This window comes from Humulus lupulus, chromosome 4, assembly GCF_963169125.1.
Source record: "Humulus lupulus chromosome 4, drHumLupu1.1, whole genome shotgun sequence".
Classification (NCBI taxonomy): Eukaryota; Viridiplantae; Streptophyta; class Magnoliopsida; order Rosales; family Cannabaceae; genus Humulus; species Humulus lupulus.
Window position 1 is genome coordinate 106822037 of NC_084796.1, and position 23006 is coordinate 106845042.

Sequence of the window (23006 nt, forward strand, 5' to 3'; positions counted from 1 at the left end):
TAAACATGCACATAATAGTTTAATGACATAATAAATCAATTATGGCCCTCCCGGCCTACTAATCCAACTATTAAACTGCATTAGGGACTTTGGGGCATTACACGTAAGGTTCGGGCATATCGCTCCCTTGCCTTCCCACTGTCTCCTGCTAGGTGTGGGCCGCCACAGATGGTTAGCAATGTACCTGCCACTGGGGCTGGCTGTAAAGGGGGCGAGCGTTGGCGTACAGGTGCCTGCTTGTTTCCTCCTTGAGCCTTTCGCTGAGAACCTCTAGTGGTTCATACATATCTCCTCAGGTGTCCTTGTCTGATAAAGAACTCAATTTCATCTTTCAGCTGGTTTCACTCATTGGTGTCATGACCATAGTCGTTGTGAAAATGACAATACTCAGTTGTATCTCTTTTGGAGATATCTTTCCTTATTGGCGCTGGTCGCTTGTAAGGAACAATGGTGTTGGTCGCCTGGTACACTTCTGCTCTGCTTTCGACTAGGGTCGTGTAATTGGTGAACCTTGGCTCATACCTATTAATTTTAGGGCGCTTATTCTCAAACGTTGATGACTCGTGGTTCGCCCTTTTCCTCAGTTTTTCTGGTTATTTTTGTCGTTGCCATTGGATTTCTCTGACCTGTTGGTGGCTTTGGTAGGATCTTCCTTTGGCCCCTTGTCATTTGCAGATGCCTTCCCTTCGTTAGCAATCACCTCTTTGAGCTTGATGTACCGGTCTGCTTGGTCCAGAAATTCTTGGGTACTCTTCACCCCATTCTTCCTCAAACTGTTCCAGAGGGGTGGGTGTCATCGTACTCCAGCAGTAAGTGCCACCATTTTCCCCTCATCACCAACTGTCTTAGCTTCAGCTACAGCTCGCATAAAACGCTGGACATATTCCTTCAAGGATTCTCCCTCCTTCTGGCGTATCTCGACCAGTTGGTTGGCTTCGGTCAAATGTACTCGACCAGCGTAAAACTACACATAGAACTATTTCACGAACATTTCTCATGACACTATGCTAGCAAGAGGGAATTTGAAAAACCACTCCTGAGCAGTATCGGATAAGGTGGCCGGAAAGATTCTGCAGTGAGCATCATCCAACACCTTCTGGATGTCCATTTGTATCTCGAATTTATTCACATGAGATACTGGGTCCCCATATCCATCGAAGTTGGGCAAGACCGGCATCTTAAATTTTCTTGGGGTTTCAGCCGTCGCTATTCTTTGTATGAACGGAGTGCCTCTTCTCCGATCATATTCAATGTGGGGTGTTCGGCTCCCCACTAATTTCTGGACGACCTGATTCAATGCATCGATCTGGGCCTGTATAGCATCTGGTATCGTTGGGGCGACCGGTACTGGAGGAGCGTACTCGTCGTACCTTTCTCGCCTATCATTGAGCACGTCTCTCAAGTCATCATCTCTACGCCTTTGCTCGCTAGCGCCCAATCAATCAAAGACGTTATGTTGCCTAGGCTACCCCCTAGAGTTCTGGCTCATTAGCCTATTTTCTCTTGGTGGGGGATTCCTTTCTCCACCTTTCTCTTCTTGCCTCCGACAAGAATTTCCTCTACCGAAATCAGCTTCATTGTAATCATGACCATCCCTAAAATGCGACCGGCTATGGTGCGACCTGCTGATCGCATTATCACCTCCTCTTGCTGGCATGTCCCGAGCGACAGGGGGATGCATGCGTTGGTCGGTGGGTCCCCGGGCATTATTATGTCGTGGGGGGGCCCTGACTGTAGAGCCTGACTCGACTTGCCTTTTCTTAGCAAAAGGATGTTGTCCCCTGCTCGGTGGATTCAGTTCCTCAGCAGTTTGGCGTCTAGGGCTTCGGGGAGGCTGCCCAGCCCTATTTTTCCTTTGATGCTAGGGATTATCTCGACCAGCACGAGAAGGTGGTTGCTGCTCAGGATCGTGAAATGGAATATCCTATTGAGTAGCAAGAAGTCGCTCCGGCCTCTGAGGGCTCGCCGGTTGAGGTGGATGACTTAAGTGTGGGCCTTGTTGTGGTGGTACACTTGGTGGCTGATCTGGTTGAGGAGTTGGTGCAGGTTGTCCCTGGGCCAACTGAATGGCTGCCTCCAGGGCGGCAGTGACATCTCTTTGTCGGCGGTCCATGTCGACCTACCGCTCATTCAACTCTTGACGTTGTCGGTCAATTTCCCTCTGTTGCAACTCCATCGTCTCAGCCACACTCTCCTGATTAGCCCTTAGATTGGCTAACTCCTCCTGTAACACAATTAGTGTTGTCCTCAAGGCCTCAGAATCCATTTCCTCCTCTTCAAACTCCACTTGTGGATCATCCTCAGCCACGTTTGGTGGAAGAGGTTGGGTTGGTGCGGCACCAGAAGCTTGTCCCGTCTTTCTGGATGTTTTCGCCATTTGATCTTGTTGGAAGTCTTGAGTTCAACACTCAATGAAAGCACCAAAATGTTGACTCTCGAATTAGTCAACGACACGGAGTCAGATAAACGATAGAAAATAAGATGAAAATGAGATGAAATCAAGACGAAAAGATAAACGACACAAACAATTTATACTGGTTCGGCCCCAATCAAATGGTAATGACCTACGTCCACTTAATGTTCTTATTGATGTAAAATTCAAAGAACACTGATCAATGAACTGGGGTTCACGAGTTTCACTAGCTCTCAGATGAATACAATTGTGATGGATAACAACACTCTTTTTTCTCTCTTAGAATCTCTAAGCTCAAGCGTTCTCAAGCCAAAAGTTAAAAAAGAAGTCCCCCCTCTTGAGCCCTTTCTTCCTTATTTATTGGCTCAATGAGTGTTTACATGGGCCAATGGGCCTTCATTATATTTAATACAGGTGTATCTAAATAATAATAGAAATTGAATTTAATACGTAATTACAAGATTGCACATCTAAAAGAAATAAATGAATCTATGCGACCAGGCTTGTCGCCTATAATTATGATGCCTGATAAGCCAATGAACTTTTGGTCGAGGGTCGAGTAGATTATACTCACTTAAAACTGCCACGTGCATCCCACGTGTAGACCAATCCTGCCACATCATCAGGTAGTCCGTTTTTGGGTAAACAGAAATAAATATCAAGAACAGAAAAGAACTCAAACAATAAAATTCTAATTCAATAGAATAAATATATGGTTATCAGTTTTATCAACTATCATTCTATACTTCTCTAACACAATTTCCAAAATTCCTATCTCTATCGTGATAGCGGATTACAATTGCAAATTATTTTCTTATTAGGACATATAACTCTCTACAATAAGCAAACTTTCTACATCTCTGTGGTAAATTAAACAAATTGCAAGCATTAAACACGTAATCCCTAAGCTACATAAATGATATGGGTACTCTCGTCCAATACAAATCTATGATTATTTGACTAAAGCATATTTAACCTTCACTTTTAATATTTTAGATTAAAACCATATAAATCATGCAATTAGAGGCCAGTCAATCACAAGCATTAAATACAAATCAAATAATTCACAATATTGACAAGAAATCCATAAAAATTGCATTAGATAATCATAAGGTTTCAAGAAGAATCCATTAATACCCTAACAAGAAAATTAGTTCATGTTGAACATAAAATAAATCCATAAAACTAGATCTAAACAACACTATAGCATAAACTAAGGGAAGAAGAGAAGAAAAACATTGATAAATATCGAATCTTCAATCCTTAGCCTCTATCGAGCGTTTCCTTGAGTCTCTAGGGTTCCACCTTCAAAATTCGACATAATGTTGCTTATATAGTTGCCCTACGTGTTATATGTGAAATACCCCTTTTGCCCTTGCTAAAAATGCCATTTTTTACACTCATGAAATCGTGAGCCACGACCCTAAAGTGATTGGGCCGCCTCAAAATGCCCAAATATTAGCTCAGCGACTCAAAAGTCTAGTCTCGTGGCTCTCGTTAAACCCAAATTTTTGCCTTCTCTGTCTTCCACAGCGTCGTGACCCTTAAGATACAGCGTCGCGTCTCAAAATCTTTTTTTTTCCTTTTCCAAAATTCGTCTATTCAATCCTGAGCACCTCGTCGAAGGCTAAGATCAATGCAGCAGAGATCTCTTTACTCCAGTTTCTATAATTTAGGCATTTCATGCTCAGAATCCCAATATATCTCCATAATTTAGTCAATTTCTTTATCCTGGAAATACTAGCAAACACAAACGTTATACTGCACAAACACAACCAAAAAGATTTATAGATTCTGTAACGACCCAAAATCGCTAATAAGGCTCAAGGGCCTTGATTAGTGTGCCTGGAGGGCATAATGGAATTTATGTGTGATTTTATGAGTTTAATGCATGGTTATGATTTAAAGCATGTTATATGACTAATTGAACATTGAGATGCATGACTACGTGGTTAGTATGCATGTTAGGTGAAATAATTATGCATGTGGACCCCGTTTGCATGATAGGGGTAAATTAGTAATTTTAGCCCGCTGAGGGCATATATGTGATAATTGTATTATGTGAATTGTACCACGTGAGTGTGGTGTTATTATTGTGATGCACGTGCCGAGACGGTCCTAGAGAGCTAGTTTACTTAGGAGTCACAACGAGATTTCTATACCCGACTCGGGAGGAGCCTAGGGGTACCTTGGGAATTTTATGTTTAAGTTGAGGTTTAGCGGGTAATGGTTATTGGTGATTGAGTAACCTGGGTAATCGTTAGTTACTGCTGAGAGTAACAAGTTTAGGTGAAAGAAATGGTAGAATTGCAATATAGGAGAAATGACTAGTGTGCCCTTGAGGCTTAGTTAGCAAAGGGTTTTGATGAAGGGGTAAAATGGTCATTTGGCAAGGGGTTTAGAAAATTTTGAGCTGTGTTATAGGGGTACACGGTTTGGGCTTGGCATATATGTTGGGTTTTGATAAAATTAGAGGAGAAGAAAAGAAAAGCTAGAAGAAGAAGAAGAAGAGAAGGAGCTAAAATTTGGAGACTTGGAGATGGATCTAGGAAGCAAAGAGTGAATTCTCCACTTGAGGTAAGAAGTTTTATGCAAATTTAGGGCTTGTTTCTGTTTTGATTTGAGAAATCTAAAGCTTGAGTTGAGTTTCTAGGTTTTGTATGAGTTGCTGAATTTAGGAATCTAAGGGGTGGATTTTGAGAGTGATTGTGTTCTTGAGTTGGGTTATGATGTTTATGGGTTGATGTATGGTCTATTTGAAGTTTGAAATTGGTTTTGGGGTTTAGGTAATTGTTTGGGATGATTTGGAGGGGTTTAAGTTCAGGAAAAACGCAAGAGGAAAACCCAGAATTCTGGGTCTGCGAAGGCGTGCCGCGGCGAGGAGCCCCTGACTTGCTGGGTGCTGCGGCACAAGAAAGTTGTGCCGCGGCACAAGGCCAATTTCAGGATGTCATTTTTGGCAATTTTAGGCCTTTGCTCCGGGGGTTCGGGGGATGTCTCCGGGGTGTTGTTTTAAGGTTTTAGAGGTCCCGAGAGTGCGGGATTGGTCCCGGGAAGTGGTTTTGGGTTGGTTAGTATTAAAAACTGTTTTATGTGTGTTGTGACTAGGCTATTGGAGAGGCTCGTACTAGAGGACCGTGCTCGTGACTTTGGTGCATTGTGAAGCTCGGGATACAGGTAAGAAAACTATAACACCCGTAGGATAGGGCATGGGCCCATAGTGTGATTGCGGGCACGGCCCTATATTGCATGTTGCATGATGAGATGATTGCCGGGCATGGCCCTATATTGCATTACATGTTAGGGTGCAGATTTAAATGAATTGATATTTGTTTGAATGTTGTTTGATTTATGCTATATATGATTATAGTGAATTGAACGGCTATGGCCGAGGGCGGCAAGGCCGAGAACGGCAGCGGGGCTGGAAGTAACACCTAGCACATGGGATGCTATGGTCAAGGTAGGACCTAGGGGATACGGGTGGTATCCCTACGGTGAAGACCGAGACCCCAGGCTTCGGTAAGGCTTCGGGGGCGGCATGGCCGTGTTTGCTTAGTCTAATGGTTGACTTGTTTATATGTGGATTATCTGTTATGATAAACTGTATAAATTGCTTATGTTATGTTCTGCATGAGTTTTCTTGCTGGGCTTCGGCTCACGGGTGCTCCGTGTTGCAGGTAGGGGCAATGACTGAGTCAACCAACCATGAGTACGGAGAGCGTGAAGCGACGCGTACATGTTTGGCCTGCCCGACTGCTTTGGTTGGGGGTTTATTTGAAAATGGCTATAATAATCTATGATTTTTAGAACTGATCAACTGTAAACTTATTTCAAGATGTAAATAGCTTTCAAATCTTACTTTGGGATCCCAATTGTTTAATACTAGAAGTTTTTATTAAGTCAACGCATTTTCAAAGATTACAGCCTTAACTTTTATTAGTCACATTTTTGTTTCAAAACCTCGGTTAGCGAGTTCATTGCACTGTTTTGTCATAAAACTCACTTAGTAACGGCTCTAAAAAAGTAGGGCGTTACAGATTCCCTAAAATTATTCTCCAAAACAGTGTAAAAGCTAACCTAATAAATTATTTGAGATTTCTAAATTTATTTGAGTTATGTGGCCCTTTATATAGTTATAATATATAAATATTTATAAACCATCTTCTTACACACGCATGCATGTGGTATCAAAATTGTTGGTTTGAGATTTGACGTACTTGTATGGTTGTTTATGTAAAAGGAATGGTATTATCCTTTTTAACCTTCCATGATATTTTATCATTGGTTCTTACCTCAACACATCTGAAGCATTTGACTTTAATTGTTAACCAAAAAATTAATTTGCTTTAATTTGAATTATGGTAAGAATTAATTTGATTATTATTTTTGCTGCAGAAACACGAATTTAAAAAAAGTAAAATTTGTGGCTAAAGTAATAAATTTTTTACTTCTTTTACACTTATATCCAAAAAAAAATTTGGTAAAAATACCAAAAGTTATATTTTAATTGTATTAAGTTAGTACCAAATGTTAACTCTAACTTTTCACTAGTCAATGACCACTTGTCACCAACGATTGATTCACATATAATTTTTTTTAAAATGATATTTTAAATCGTATATAAATTTTAAAATTTTTAAAATATATATATATTAAAAAAATTTAAAAATAAAAATGATTTTATACGGTTTAATTTTAATAAGGAATAAAATTAAAAGTCAGATTTTTGTATTACCTTCTCTCGTGCCCCTCCCTTACCTTTCTCCTTTCCCCCCTCACCTTCTCTCTTTTTATCTCTTCCACGACCTTCAATGGCAGACGGCGTTCGAGTTCCTCCTCGGCAACACGTGCGACACTGGCGGATTCCTTTCATCGTCGCGAGCTAAGCCTGCAAATCTCATTGCTCAAAACAGTTTCTCATTGTGCGTGGATGCTCAAGGGAACAACTGAGACTTTCGTGCCTTGTCACCGACGATGTACAACTCTTTGAACTTAAGCACTGGCAGGAATGAAATTTTCATGAGGAGTAGATCCGATCCATGGGTCGATCGACTTGATTCGTTGCCGAAGAATACGAAGAGCGCTCATCGGAGCACTTTGATCGATTTCTTCTGGGTTCATGGTTTGAAGGGTGGCTGGAGATTACTAATGGACTGGATTTGGGTTTTCATTGCAGGGAATTTTTTTCATTGTAGATAGAACTGAGTTTTGCGTTTGATCTTAAATTTGTATTGAACTTTTAACATTAATAAGAGATGTTTTAATTTTGATTTTATATTGAGGATGATGAATAATAAGTTATGAAAATGATGAATTATACAACATATAGATTTGAGAGTTTGTTTAGGATTTGATTTCATCTGAAGCAGTTCTGAAAGAAGAAACTGAAGGAGAAGAAGAAAGAAGACGAAAGAGACATTACTTTTTTTTGTTTCAATTATTTTAATGTGTGAATTAATAATTAAATTACTTTATTTACGTAAATCAATGTTAATTAATCTGGTTACTTCAAAAAAATCTTAATTAATAAGATATTATTTTTATTTAGTTATTTATAATTATTTTTAAAAGGATTAAAAAATAAGAAATTGATTTTTTAATTTACATGTGGAACAATTTTTTTGTGATAGATGTTCATTGACTAGTCAAAAGTTAGATTTAATATTTAGTACTAACGGAATACAACTAAAATATAACTTTTGGTATTTTTATAAAAAAAAAAATTGGGTACTTAAAGTATAAAAAAAAGTGAAAGTTTTATAACTTTTGTCCCAAATTTCCCAAAAAAAAAAAAAAAAATCTAAATAACAGAATCGAAAAATATATATGAAACATTTAAAGCCACAAAAACAAAATAAATTAACACCAAACATATATTTAACAAGGTATATTTTATGAGCAGTTAAATTTATTTATTTTAAAGAGTAAATTGCAGTTAAAATATTTAATATTTTTAAAATATTGTACTTTTTTTTTAATTTTTTTTGCGATAAATATACTCGATGTTTTTAAAATGTTGTTCTTTTATAACTATTTTTTTAATTATTTTGATTATATTAGGTATATTTACTCCAAAAAAAAAAAATTGAGTATAAAAATGCAATATTTCGAAAATATTTAGTATTTTAGCCCCCATTTATTCTATTTTGAATTATAATATATATAATTCAATTTTAAATTTAACTATTCATAACATGCTAATTCAAATTGTGTTTAGTATATGGTGGGGTGCTTTATAGCATTAGTCAAATATATAAATTATGAGAGTAGTCACAATGAAAACCAAAAGAAAAAAAATTAAATAAAAAAAGGATATTTGCGACATAAGTACCCAAAGTTTGGCATTTGTAACTGGCATGGACCCAATCTATTTTTTTTAGCGGAGAAAATACCCAATGTCACTAAAAGTGTAATTCCGTCCTGTTCTATCCGTTAGGTCTGTAAATGTGATGACTAGACTGACATGTGTCACATCGTAATTGGTCAATCCATTAATATTTAAAAAAATCATTTTATATAATTTTAAAACTGAAAAAATAATTAAAAAAGAAAAATTAATTAATTAAAATTTTAAATGGATTTTAAACATAAAAAAACTAAATTAAATCAAATTGAATTAACTGTACTAGTGTACTGTGTGTACTATAGTGCTTGTTCTTATGGTTGTACTCATTTTTGTTGAATGGCTCACGAAATCAGGGAACCCCAAAAAGAGCTATTATATTGGTCCTTTAGAAGAAGATTCCACTCCAGATAAATTGAATCAGTTGCATTCTCAAGGTACCAATACATAATGTTATTTCTATGTGTGTGTGTATTTATTTATGTGAGTTTGAGGACTAATGTTATTGGGAATTTGTTGTCACGAAAATGCAGAAACTCTACCCTCTTGGAGACCTACAATGGAGATCTTCTATAGAGAACTTTCGTGAGTTATCATGGTTGTCATCATTACCCTTCTGGACATTTCACATTCTCTCTTCTCTTCAATCCATCCAATAAATGAGACACTCGTATTAAAGAAAGTTATAAATACCATCAAATCTAATACCCACAACTAAAATCAATAACCTATACCCACATCTAAAATCAATAAACCATATCTCAAATCTAATATCCACAACTAAAATCAATAACTCATACCCACTTCTAAAATCAATAACCCAAATCTCAAATCTAATACCAGATCTGGAGCCCATTGAAGTACCCACCCCAGATTTGAAGAGCACCTGCGGAGACCTCCGGGCACCCAGGATCTGAAGCTCATTCGCCTCCTCCTTCGATGGCCACTGGAAAAGCTTCCATCTCCGCCCATTGCATAAAGGAAGAAGAAGAAGAAGAAGAAGTGACTTGACTCCGTCGCGATGGCTTGCCGGTGCCCATGAAGAAGAAGAGGCTGCGTGGGAAGGTGAGGGAGAGGGAGAGATAAGAGATGTGGGGGGTGGGAGAGGTATAGTTTTAAAAAATTTTAATTTTTTAATTTTTTTTATAGTTAAAATCAGATATAAAATATAAAAATAATAAATATATAATTAAAATAAGTTTTATTTTTTTAATTTTATATTATTTAAAAATATATTTTTTAAATAAAAAATTAATTAAAATTATTTTTTTAAATAATTATTAAGTAGACCAATAAAGAGATAACACGTGTCAATCTAGTCATCACATTAACAGACCTAACAAATAGAACTGGATGAAATTACACTTTTAGTGACATTGGATACTTTCCCGCTAAAAAAAAGATTGGGTTTATACAAAAATCATCAAGTTGGTTATATAACTATTTTTTTTGTTAAAATTTTTTAGCAAGCTTATTTAGAAATTAAAAAAGATATTAAATAATTATCAACTGCTAACACCAAAACCAATATAATGAAAGAAGAGTTGTTTAATAAATTGTTCAACCTCGATCAATTTTTTCAATTAAAAATGATTTAATTATGAGAAGTATACAAGTCTTAAAAAGGAACAAATAAGCAAAGTTTACTTCCTACAACCGCACTACTTAATAAGACGTACAAAATAAAATTCTATTATAAAAATGGAGACTTAAGATCAGGGCGAGATATGATTCTAATAAAGAAGTGTTTAATTAATTATATTCCATGTTGCAAGTGTGTTATAAGGTAGTCTTAGTCTTAGATGTTTATGTTTCAAATAAATATAAAAATAAGTAAGAATTGACTAGTACCATTTGACAAGTGGGATATAAATATATATATATATATATATATATATACACTAATGATTTATGTGCTTACTTATATTATCCGCTAAATTTCAACACTCACAAGATTCCGTTATTTTGGAAGTGTATTGGCCTTTGACCGCATATCTTGTCTATTCTAACTAAGATATAATATATATATATAGGACTCGGCTTTGGTGCGGGCGTACGGAACGCCCGCACTTGTGCGGCTGTTTTGTGTTAGTTTTTATTGGTTGAAAAAAAAAAGTGTTATTTGGTATGGTGGGGTTAAATGTAGGATATATCTCTCAGCTTATTCACCTCACCAACGTTCAGTGTCAACTTCAGAGGTGTTATTTGGGGTTCGGCTTGAGCCGAAAGAAAGAAAACCCTATGTTTTCCCTTTGATGCTGAAATTTTTTGCAGATTTGTAGCCGATAACAAAGACCTTGGGTTGAATGGTATGTGGTTTCTTCATTGTCATCTGCGGTTTCTTCATTATCACCTTGATTAAATGTAGTCCATTCGAGTGTTAATGGAAAGGATGTGAAATTTGTTCATCGTCATCTTTGTGCGCAAATCGTGTTTTACTCCACTATTTTGTTTCTTAACATTTTACCCAAAATAATCTGTGTGAAGTTTCAGGGGGAGTTAATTCTCTGGTGTGGTAGTAGTTTTGTGGAGTGTTTCGACTAAACCCTAATTTCTCTGGTTGGCGTCGTCAAAGCTCAGAGGAGATCACTGGTAAGACGATTTTTGGGGTTCACTGGTACGAGGGTTCTTCGTTTACTTACTTGTTAGGCTTCATTTATGTTTTATAATTGGTTATAATTTATAGGGATTAACTATTTACACGGTTCTGCTCATTTGTTGGCAGTAGGGCGAATTAGAAGAAGATAGAAGGAGAAGGTACTGAATCCAAAAAATCACCTCATATACCATGCATTCCATTATTTGATGATATGAATATATACATTTTGTACCTGAAAGTATTTTACCAGTTATTTTGTTTTATATACATAAATGTGAAGGGGTTAAACAACACAAAAAAATAATAAATATTGGATTGTTATTATTCATATGTCTTTGTTTGGTGGCATTGACTAGAGAATTCAATAAATATATATTCTTTAGTGGTGTTTATGTTAAAGAGAGGCAGCATTCATGAAAAATGTTTTGCTTGTTGAATAGTTGTGCTGAGAAATTTATATTGAATTGAATCTCTGCTTTCTGTAATTATAAATTTAGATTTTTTGGTCCCAGTATTACCATTATTGCATATTGTAAGCTCAATTTTACTGTTTCTGAATGACTTTTTGTATAACCATTGTAGAAGTTAGTTCGCTTTATAGTATTTTTGGAGGTTGAATTAGAGCAGCTATGTTATAATAGGCCAAAAAAGCACCTGCCACTAGTGCTAGTACACTTTATTCAGTGGATTTTTATAGCTTAATCCTGAAATACATAGTTGTAGCACATATTGTGTTGTCATATAATTAGCAGGGGGGTTTATCTTAATGGATTAGATGGTGTCATTTATTATTGCATTTAGAAGTAGATGAATTTCTATTAATTAATACAGACGGTGCAAGACCAGTATGTAAGGTGTAGTGTATCTATAATAAATGAATGTGAAAGTTGAAATATTTGAATTTCATTTATAAATATAGACATGTAATTGCAAATTAATCAAAGGCATTTATTATTAGTTGAGGTGGGGTGGTTGTTATTGTTCTTATTATGTTTTTTGTTTTGTATACACAGATGGAAGTTTTGATTTTGAATGAGATATTAAAGTCTGTTGGAAGACTGCGTAACGAGTATGATACAGTGAAGGATGATTTGAGGATAATTAAGTGTGATTTTCATAGAATACTCGATAATGGTAAACATAGAGATGACGATCGAAAAATGTATGAATCTAGAGTAGTAGAAAGGTTTCTGGGAAGTTGTGATGCAATGGACTTAGTGAATCGCTCGCGGAAAGACGACATTGGTGATTGTGATGTACATACAGAGGGTGGGTTTGGCGGTAGAAGGTCTGAAAGAAAGATTGGAGATTTGGGTCTGGGTTCGGTAGACAAGGAACAAACAGGGACGTTTGAGATAAATAAACCCACTTCTTCATTTGGTTTGGGTGGCTTTAAAAGTGGCGTGCAAATTTCTGTTAATTTGTGTGGAAAGAGTGAGAAGAAGGTTATAAGTAATATGGGCGGTAGTTCCGTGAGTGGGAAGAGGATGAAGTTTGATGATACAGTTTTTAAGATGTCATCTCAATTTGGTGAAACTCTAATGCAGCGTCAGATGTCGAAGAAAGTAAGTAGGTTTAACTAATGATATCTTTAATAGATTTTTTGTTTTATTGTTTTTTTGGTTGGAAAATCATTATGGTTGTCTAACTTATATTGTGTAAAAGGGAGGAGTTCACACAATAAAGGGCAAAACACAAAGTGTTGGAGATGTGAAGGGGCAAAGTCGTTCATCATCAAGGACAAAGTCCGGCTATTGTGAACTTGAAAAAATGAAGGTATATGTATCGTTCATTCTTAATATTTTTTGTTTGTTTTTGTTATGTGATTGATTCATTTTTGTTATGTGATTTTTTATTTACTTGAATGATCTATGTCAATAGGCGAAGACGATGTCTGAGTCAATTCCACGTGGTGGCGGTTTGTCAAAGTCTGATGATCATATGAAGGTAGTTGGTCCATTCAAAGTGTCTCACCCAATTTTTTATGCTGATATTGTGGAGTTGGTTGAATATATATTTGATGAGGGGGGACCGTTGGAGTATGTTTGACATAGTTTTTTAAAGTTATTTTTTAACTTTTTTATTCTTCATCATTTATGATATTTGTGTTTTTTTTTTTATTTTTCTTTAGTGACATATTGGTATAGATTGATTTTAATTTCCTAGACAGAAGGTTGCTTAGAAGCTTGGGTCCACATAAGCAGTTGAAGGGAGAGGTTAGCTATGCTGTTTAGTCGTATATTGTTTGGTGTAGTTGGTTGAGTAGATTTTACGCTTTAATTTACAATTTTTTTAAAATTAAATGTTGTCCTACCTTCCTTATTATTGGTTTTATTTTTATTTAGAAATTTTTTAATTGGTTTCATTGGAAATATTGCAGGTGTTGAATGTAGTTTGTGAGATGAATACACGTCAAGAGCTACTCGTCTTGGAAGATCGATCACATTGGTATCTAAATACTAGAATGACAGTACGTTTATATTTATTTGGAATGTGGTATATTTGTTATATTGGGTTGAAGACTGACATTGAATCTTATTATATTAACGCTTAGACATCTGGGGTGAGTGTTCAAACTTTATTTCCTGATAATGGTAGTAGAGATTGTGCTCGAAAGTTTTTTATTGGAAACTTGAAGAAATGCAAGGAGGTAATTAAATTTCCCTTATTTTTGTTTATGTTGGTCATGTGAAATTCACATTTCATGCATATTGTTTATTTATGTGCATTATATTGGAGATTTTTATTCCAATTCATCAACAAACTATATTACACTTTTTGCTGTTGATAGTCCATGTGGGTGAGGAAGTTGTAGAAATATGTGATTCTTTGCTTGGAAAAGATGCCATTTCTAGTGGCCGTGGTCTTGTGAAATGGTGGTGAGTTTTAATTTTGAATACTGAAACTTTGATTAAAATATGTCATTAGATGGAATTAGGCTGTGATTATATAGGGATAATTGAAAGGATTCTTTCAATTATTTTGTTTAATTAATTTACCTATTTAGTGAGCATGTGAACCTAAATTTTATGAATCCTTAGCAGTTGAAATTGTAGATGCAGAAGCTTGACTCATTACTGGCTGAAGACATAGCAAAGATGGAGAAACCTTTTTCATTTTGTACCTTTAAGGTCCTAACAAATTGTGGAGTTATACAACAATCAAATGGATATGATTGTGGCATCCATGTTATTAATTTGATAGAGCATCGACATGCGCTTTATTACAAACACTCATCAGTAAGGCATTGTCATGTTAATTTTTAATATATTTGTTGATTATTCCACTAAAATCATTGCTGTAGTTATGATTATTTTATAAATATTTGTTATCAGTTTAATTCTGAAGAGGAGAGGATTCACATTGTTGTTAGTTTGGTATCCTCCACTCACAACAAGAAGTGGCCAGAAGTTAAGAAGGCGATTTTGGCTTCGAAGCATAGCAAGAAGTGTCGCAAGGGCGTATTTGAGGAGTAGCTATTTTAATTTGATTTGGTATGTTTTTTGATGTATTATAATTTTTTGGGAAATCAATGAACGATTGAGGTTTTACCTTACTGGTAGATTTGAAATAAAAAAGTATGATTTTGAATTTCTACCATATTGTTTGTATAAACCTCATGGTTTAACATAACATTAAATACGACTGACATAATATGGCATGGTTACATAGAGTTTGGGGATTTGATTGCTATAATCTATATCTTACTTTTTTTTTTAAGCTCATTATCGTTGTACATTAAAAGATAGACCATGTGAATAAATAAATTTTAAAGAAAAAAAAAATCTGGTTGCCTTACCTAGTTTAAAGGTTTGATCAAAAGAATGGCTATGTGGATGTTAGTTAAATTTGTTCAATTAAATTTTGACATTTCAGTTTGTCAATGAGCAAGCAAGGTTGTTGCTGTGAAAAAAGAATAGTAACCGAAGATCAATATTGCTTCATAACGCAGTTATGAAAGAGATGTGTTTGATAGCAAGAACCAGTAATTAAACATGTTAAGGCAAAAACCTATTATATGCACAATCAATGTTTCTTTGAGTTTGTAATCATCACAGGTTATGCATTACATAAAAAAAGAAAGCATTTCAATAGATTGGCTACTTAGAAACTTAATATGAATCAACTTCAATGTAGAAATTACTTGTAGAAGATAGTGACCATTGGCCTTTTCGATGAATCAAACATAAGGACTTTATCCCTGATGCATTGAATTTTGGGTGTGTTAGATTGCAAGTTAACACCGAGTCTTACCAAACACATTGTTTTATTTGAACTAATATTCATTTACTTATGGAATTTTTTTTATTTAGAATTTAATAACTTATAAACAAACAACTATCAAGTCGAACATAGTATTATTCCGACAGGGTTTGACTAAGTAGATAACATTTAAGTATTTCTGCCAAATTTTATAATACAATTCTAATGCAAAATGCTTTCATTTTCTTTAATTTACATTGTTATTTCCCACCTAGTTTTTGCATTTTTCCTATTTCATTCCTTTTCAAGTAAACATTACGCTGAACTCCCATCTGCTTAGTTAAAATTAAAAAAAAAAAAAAAGAACAACATGCTTCATAATACACATAATCATTAGACTCTTTGTTAGGGAAAACTGGAAAATTGGGTCATCTATATATAAAAAGCATGATCAATGCATATTGAATGTTGCCACACATGAATTCCAATATACGATGAAGATAGAGCAATACTTAACAACTATATTGGTGTTACATGTGTCCATGCTCTGTCTAGCACCCCTTCTATTTCAGTTATTCAGTTATAGTGCCCAAACCTTAGATGAACTTCTCAAACTTTGCGTCAGTGCAATATCAACAATCCATAAAGCAATTCCAAAAGTCGATCACTTCCTTATTATATCAATTATATATACAAAGTCATATCATTCATTGTTTTATTCAAACTAACTTCAAAACTTTCACTACCACTTAATCTAAATATATTCGACATTAAGGACATCAATTGCTCCTTAAATTATTCCCTCTAAATACCTGAAAATGTAATTGTAGAGATACTATAGATGTATTTGAACAAGATTCATAGTAGGACACCACCAAATTTATATGTAATATATCAGAATTAATCCATCAAATTACAGTTGTAGTTGTTTTTTCAACTTTTGTCTATTCCCACTAGATATCAAAGTAACTGGTATGACTTACTTGTGAGATAATTATTATTCACACTAGCTCTCCACACACCAGCCAAGACTAATTTACAAGGGCGGACAAGATGATCCTTAATGTAATATGATTTAGATCAAGTAGGGGGGTTCACTTTGTTAAGTGCCTTCAAAGCTGCTTGGGGACTCTTTCACGACCTCTGTTATGTTCACCTGGACAATGCATATCACAGTAAGCGAGGGATCGGCCACTATGTCATGTTATTTAAGAACCAATGTCCACTGTAATTAATCATGTCTTTTTATAAATCTTCAACATTTCCATTTGAAACATGTATGGAATATTAAAAAAAAAGCTTAAAAGTTATATTGTCCTTCATTTTTAATACAAATTTCCACTCCATTACCTAAAACCAGAAACAATGTAATTGATAATTCTTTAGTAAAAGAAGTCTGGCCTACTAAATCACAGTTACTAATACAATTTATACCTCATTCATGTCATATTTTACAACTTGCCTACTTAACCAACTTAATGTAATGTATTCTCAAACCAAGGTACATCAAAAAAGTGAAGTTATCATATTCTTAAAGTGCCCACATACTGTCCCACAAGTTAAATTTTCTCATGTTCTCAGACTCTTCATGCTCTTCCATTTCAACATTTAATTCCTCATTCCCATCGATCTGCAACTCTGGTGTTCCATCCCTCTCATTACGTTCCATATCCATGGTGGTTTCTGCTGTCCAATTCACATCTTCTTCTCCCTCCAATTGTGATTGTTCATCATCATATGCTGAATCCTTGTGATCCCCTGCTTTCTCTGTTTTCTTGACTTTGCTTGGACATGTCAACTTGTTGTGGCCTGATTTTTTGCAGACACTGCACTTCCGCCCAACACCTGCTCTAGACCCGGCCATCCTCCCTTTTCCCTTTGTCTTGGTGAAGTCTGGATTGGCCACCTTAAATTCTGAATGCCTCTTCAGCGGCAACTTGCTCTTCCCTATGTCTCCTCCTATGTGCAATGATTCCTTCAGTCCAACACAAATCCTCTGAATTTGAAGGGTAGCTTCTCTATACGCTGCCTGACTCTGACTTCCGAGGTACGCTACTTCATTTAAAATACTACTAAGTTCACCAAATCTTCTCGTAACCTCAAACTCCTTATCGGGGTGATTGGCGGGCTCTGGCTGCGTAGTACTCAGCCCAGCTTCTAGTGTCCACTGGGTCAATATAAGTGACTTTGGCATCTCAATTACATTAAGGCGTTTGATGGCTGCGAATATATGACGACATGGTATGCCAAATGAAATCAAGTGTTGGCACTCACAAACAAAAAAATCACCCCCAGCTGTCGCATACACGAATCTCCTATACCTATTGTCTCCATACTTCTGCAGTTCCATAATAGTCCCCTCCTCGTCGTTTTCCAAACTACTAACTTGGTAATCACCTTCCCGGGACATTTGTTGTCTAACTTTGTAAAACATGTTCCTTGTATAGATTTTAGATAACTCTGCTTCTATTTTAGGCAAATTTGTCACTCCCAAAACAGGATTCATGTGTAAACACTGATAATCTTCTTTTAGATGTCCATGTCGAACCCATGAAGTAGCCATGTCAATGGTTTGAACAAAGTCATACAACCTCATATTTTCATTCACTTTCCTCTTCAACACTGCATTAATACCTTCGTTACGCTGTGTGGTGGTCATCCCACAAAAACAATTTCCCCTGAGGAAAGTCTCCCCCCACTTGTGTTTTGTTGCCCATAGTTTTGCTACATAGTTGATGCCATCTAGTTCGTGGTCTGTTATTAGTTCATTCAGTTTGTGGTCAAACACCTCCTCCTCATAGTACGTGAAACATAAGTCACTAAGCCTTTTTGCAAACGTACAGTCCTTACCCTTCAAAATAGCTTTGTTGTGTAAATGCCAATAACAAAGATGGTGTACTGCATTTGGCATCGGCGCTTCGATGGATGCTTCCATAGAAAGATCACCATCTGTGACCACAGTCTTTGGCACCACCCCATTCATGCATTCGAGGAATGCCTTTATTGCCCACATATAACAACTTGTCGACTCATTATCAAGGATTGCATATCCAAATGGACATGTTTTGAAGTGGTTATTGACTCCTATCCATATCAACAAGGGCTTACCGTAGCTATTTGTTTTATAAGTTGAGTCAAAGGCAACTGAGTGTCCATATGTCTCGTAATCTAAACGAGCTTTCCCATCACCCCAAAATAAGTTCAGAAGTTGATTTGAATTATCATATGAAAAAGTTCCAAAGAAATTAGGGTCCATATCCGCTTTATGTTCTAAGTACCCCAACGCTCGACCGACATCTGATGCAACAAAGTCGATTGTTGACACAGCTGACATTCGATTGTAAAGGTCCTTCATTGTAAAAGGCATTTTATGGTAACCTCCAACTTGATTTGCCATGTACGACATTATGTGACACGTTCGCACACCAGCTTCTTTCAAGGTCTTCGCTTGGTTAGTATATCCATCTGAAACAACCCGGTTTGATCGAAGGAATTGCTTGTGCAATTCGAAAGTCAACGGGTGGGAATGGTCAGTAATAAACTCCTTGCAGACCCACTTGCTAGTTGTCTGAACAAGATTAACTCGGAAAGCCATCTTGCAACACACTCGAGTTAGAGCATTGGGCCTCCTTTTCCTATTTTCCCTTGTCAAATGACTGTTTGACCTAGTTCCTTGTCGTGAGCAAACCCACTCTCTTTCCCAAATCTCTCCACAAGAATTCTTCCTCATGTGACTTTTGTGAAGGCTAAATCCCACAACCTTAGCGTAATCATATATAAATTCTTCGGCGGAATCCAAAGAATCAAATACGTGGCCTATAAGGCTACTCTTACTCAACTTAAATGGGTCTCCAATAATTCCATACTTTTCTAAAACATTTTCCTCATCCATTTCCAAATGCAAGCTAACATCCCCTTGTACATTTTCCTCTGCAGTTTGCTGTGTAGCACTAGTATGGCGACAATGATCTCCCATTTCAGCGTCGTCATTATAATCAAATATTTCATCGAAATCACCCTCAGCATTGACTCCCTCCATGTCACTGTTGTCCCTGGTCGTCAAGGAAATATAATCAATAGTGACACATGCAACATATTTCATTTCATAAACTGACTTATAAATATCTGAAATCACCAAATCAATTTCGGAGGCCCATATTTTACCCATGACTATACTTACACGTTCATCCTTAGCCTCCCAGCCCAACTGTATGATGGGCCTCACCTATTCTGACACTGAAAATCGTCATCCAAGAATGCCCACCTTCTGATATGGGCCGCAAATTTTAAAACCCCAAATGACATAATTCGCAACATTCTACTACCATCTTTGGATAAATCCAAACTAACTATCAATATTAATGTTTTTCTAAAAAAAAACAAATAAACTAATACACCAACATTGTCATTAAGGTTTACAATTTTTACCAAAATTACTATTTTAATTCAAATGCGTCAACTAAGTAGCATAGCCATGTACATTACCAAAAAATATATTTAAAAAAATATAAACGATTAAAAAGAAAATGTACCTGTTATTTACGGTGCTTTAGTTCCTGCAGCTTGGTGACTATTTCAATGGAAGGATTCAAATAACTTTTATAAGACCACCTCCTCCTTGGTCGACTACTCTTTCATATATACATCACTCCTTTCACAAACAACATACCTCTCTAAACAAGATAAAAACACCTAGTGTTAATTGCCATACAATAAGAACCCATTATTCCTATACAGAGGCATATCACGTCTAAAGAGTGTCAGCGTTGTCTACGTACCACTCTTTGGTCCAATGGTTTAAGAAATGTTGGACCTTTTGAAATTATGTTCACATGGGGGAGTACAATCGAGCCCGATATTGTGATCACTTCAGGCTGTCGAACACGTATCTTTTCCTTTATGAGAAATTGTACGTTTAATTTAATTCACAATAAAAATAGTTTGCTTTTGTACTTTGACCTGACACCTTTTCAGCAACTGAAGCATCACTCCAAACGTGTATAGCTGACCTTCTTAGACGTGTACAACCGAATCATATTGCTACTCGGTACACAGTTTTAGATTTATTAGTTTGGCCAATATAAAGTATTACTTAAACACGTACACTTTTAATGAATTATAATCATTACTTTAAATGAATAAAATATTATTCAACAAGTTGCAATAATTTAAAACTTCAGCTGTAACATCTCAACATATACGGTGTCGTCATTTTTCATTTTTTATTCTAATCAAAAGTAAATGTGTGAGACCATTTAAAATTTATGAAACATACAATTTTAAAAATTGCAACCACAATCAGACAACATATTTTTAGATATTGAAGAGTTAGTACCAACAAAGAAATAGATATATGACACATTATTATTGGTAAGCATGAAATAAAAACTTGTCATGGTGTGAAATCTACACGTGTCACTAAATAATTCATGTGACTTAATGGAATCAAAGTAATAATAAGTCTTTTACGCTTTTTACTTTCATTTTATTATTAAATTTCCTTCATAACCAACAAATAATTCACTACTCCAATACATCATTCAACACAGTGCATTAAATTACTAATTTATTTTTAAGAAATCGTTGATAGTTAAATATTATTTCTTCTTTTGTCATTTCAAGTACCCACCCAGTTTATCAAATCCACCGTTTTTTTTCTTAAATGAACTTAAAACTCGATCACAAGGACAGTAGACCCATTCATTCAAGAAAGTATCTGATTCATATATGCATACATGAAGATAAATAAGATTCAACGGTGGCTACAAACACAACATACACATCCATCCTGACTAGTACAGGTCACCTGAAAATGACGACACAGAGGAGTAATATTCTATTTATGAAATAGTAAGTGCATACGCTCATTGTAAGAGCTAAACCTCCTGTTCATTAACTATGAACTTTCTAAATAACATTAAACATATCACACACACTGCTTAATGATGTGTTGATTAATCTTATAAAACAAGTGAAATACCCACTACTACCACATGAACTTAATGTTAGAATATTATTTATTTGGTATATAAAATCAACTAATTGATTTAATATATTAAAGTCAATATTTAATTTATTGACAAAATATTCTAATTAATGGTCAACATTGTTTGTTACCTGATTTGTTGTTACCCGATTTTTCATATCCCAACTGATTGAGGAAATATCTCAATCTGTGGCAGAGACTCTGATGGTAGGTCTCACTCTATAAATATAGAGTACCGGTCCCCAAGCTCGCTACTCATTCTGACTTTCAGTAACTCCATCTAAAAGAGTTAGTGAGAGCTTGGAAGCCCGTGTACTCGTTCTAATTTCTGTTCTTTTCTTTTGTAGATCTAAAGCTAGATCGAGGTTATCAATAGCAATGGCTGGAGGTATACAATATTCGATTCTTTTTTGCATATGTTCATTCATATATTAATTCCGCCTACATGTATATAGAATTGTTCATATGTCTACTTTCATATTAATTCTAACATTTGGTATCAGTCGCCAGTCTACATCTCTGCCTTGCTAATTTTATCTGCATGTATATTTATTTTATTTATATATGCCTTCATATTCATATATATATATACATATATCTTCGGTTTTGGTTGGCCTACATTTAACAAAATTTCTTTTGGTAATTTTATTGTGTTTGTATTGTTTTGTGTTTACATATATGTTATATCTAACATATTTTGGCAATATAAACAAATTATACACATATATTTTTTTATGATTTATAGATGTGCCTATGTCTTCATCTATACACATATATTATATATTCGTGTATATAGTTTTATATATTGTTTGAGGGCCATATTCATAATTTTTATTTTTATTTTTATTTTGATAGAGAGTTTTAATGTCTCATATTTTTTGATTTTTTGTTTCAAAACTAATTTTCCACATAAGTACCATTAGAAATCCTTCAGATTATTTTTTCTAATGATCTATGTTTCCAAATCAAGTTTTGAGAATCCAAAATCAGTTTTGCAACCTTCATGTACCCGGTTATGGCCAAAAACAATTTTGATATTAAATTTCGATTTTTTGTTGTTGTTTAATCAATCTAACGTCATGAATCTCTTTAGACATGAATTTCGAACCAATTTGGACAATAAATTTTATCTTGCCAATTTAATTAAAACATATAATTTTGGTAAATTATATATTTGGAAATTAATTAAAATGTGCACTTACTTGATTTTGGTGTATGGTATATTTCTTTTATTCATGCAATATTAAATAATTGTGCTATTTTAAGAATGTAAGAAATTTTTACAATTAAGTTTGTGCAATTATTTTATTAATTCACGAAATCAGTAAATGATGTTATTGTCTTATTAAGCATGATTTTTTCTACCATTAAGTATATATATGGAATTATTGTATTTTCGTACATATAATTAATTATACTAATTTGTATGATTATTTTGTTCTTATTCATGCAAAATTTATTT

The 23006-nt window shown here is 35.1% G+C and overlaps 1 protein-coding gene across 1 annotated transcript; it reads right to left on the reverse strand.

The window, feature by feature from the left end:
* Nucleotides 1-17089: 17089 nt before the first annotated feature.
* Nucleotides 17090-19726, reverse strand: LOC133832463 (protein FAR1-RELATED SEQUENCE 5-like). Its single transcript, XM_062262803.1, has one exon. The coding sequence runs from the start codon at nt 19724-19726 to the stop codon at nt 17090-17092; it is 2637 nt and encodes an 878-aa protein (XP_062118787.1).
* Nucleotides 19727-23006: the final 3280 nt, after the last annotated feature.

Coding starts and splice junctions, on each gene's coding strand:
- LOC133832463 (XM_062262803.1), bottom strand. CDS start 19,726: ATGGGTAAAATATGGGCCTCCGAAATTGATTTGGTGATTTCAGATATT.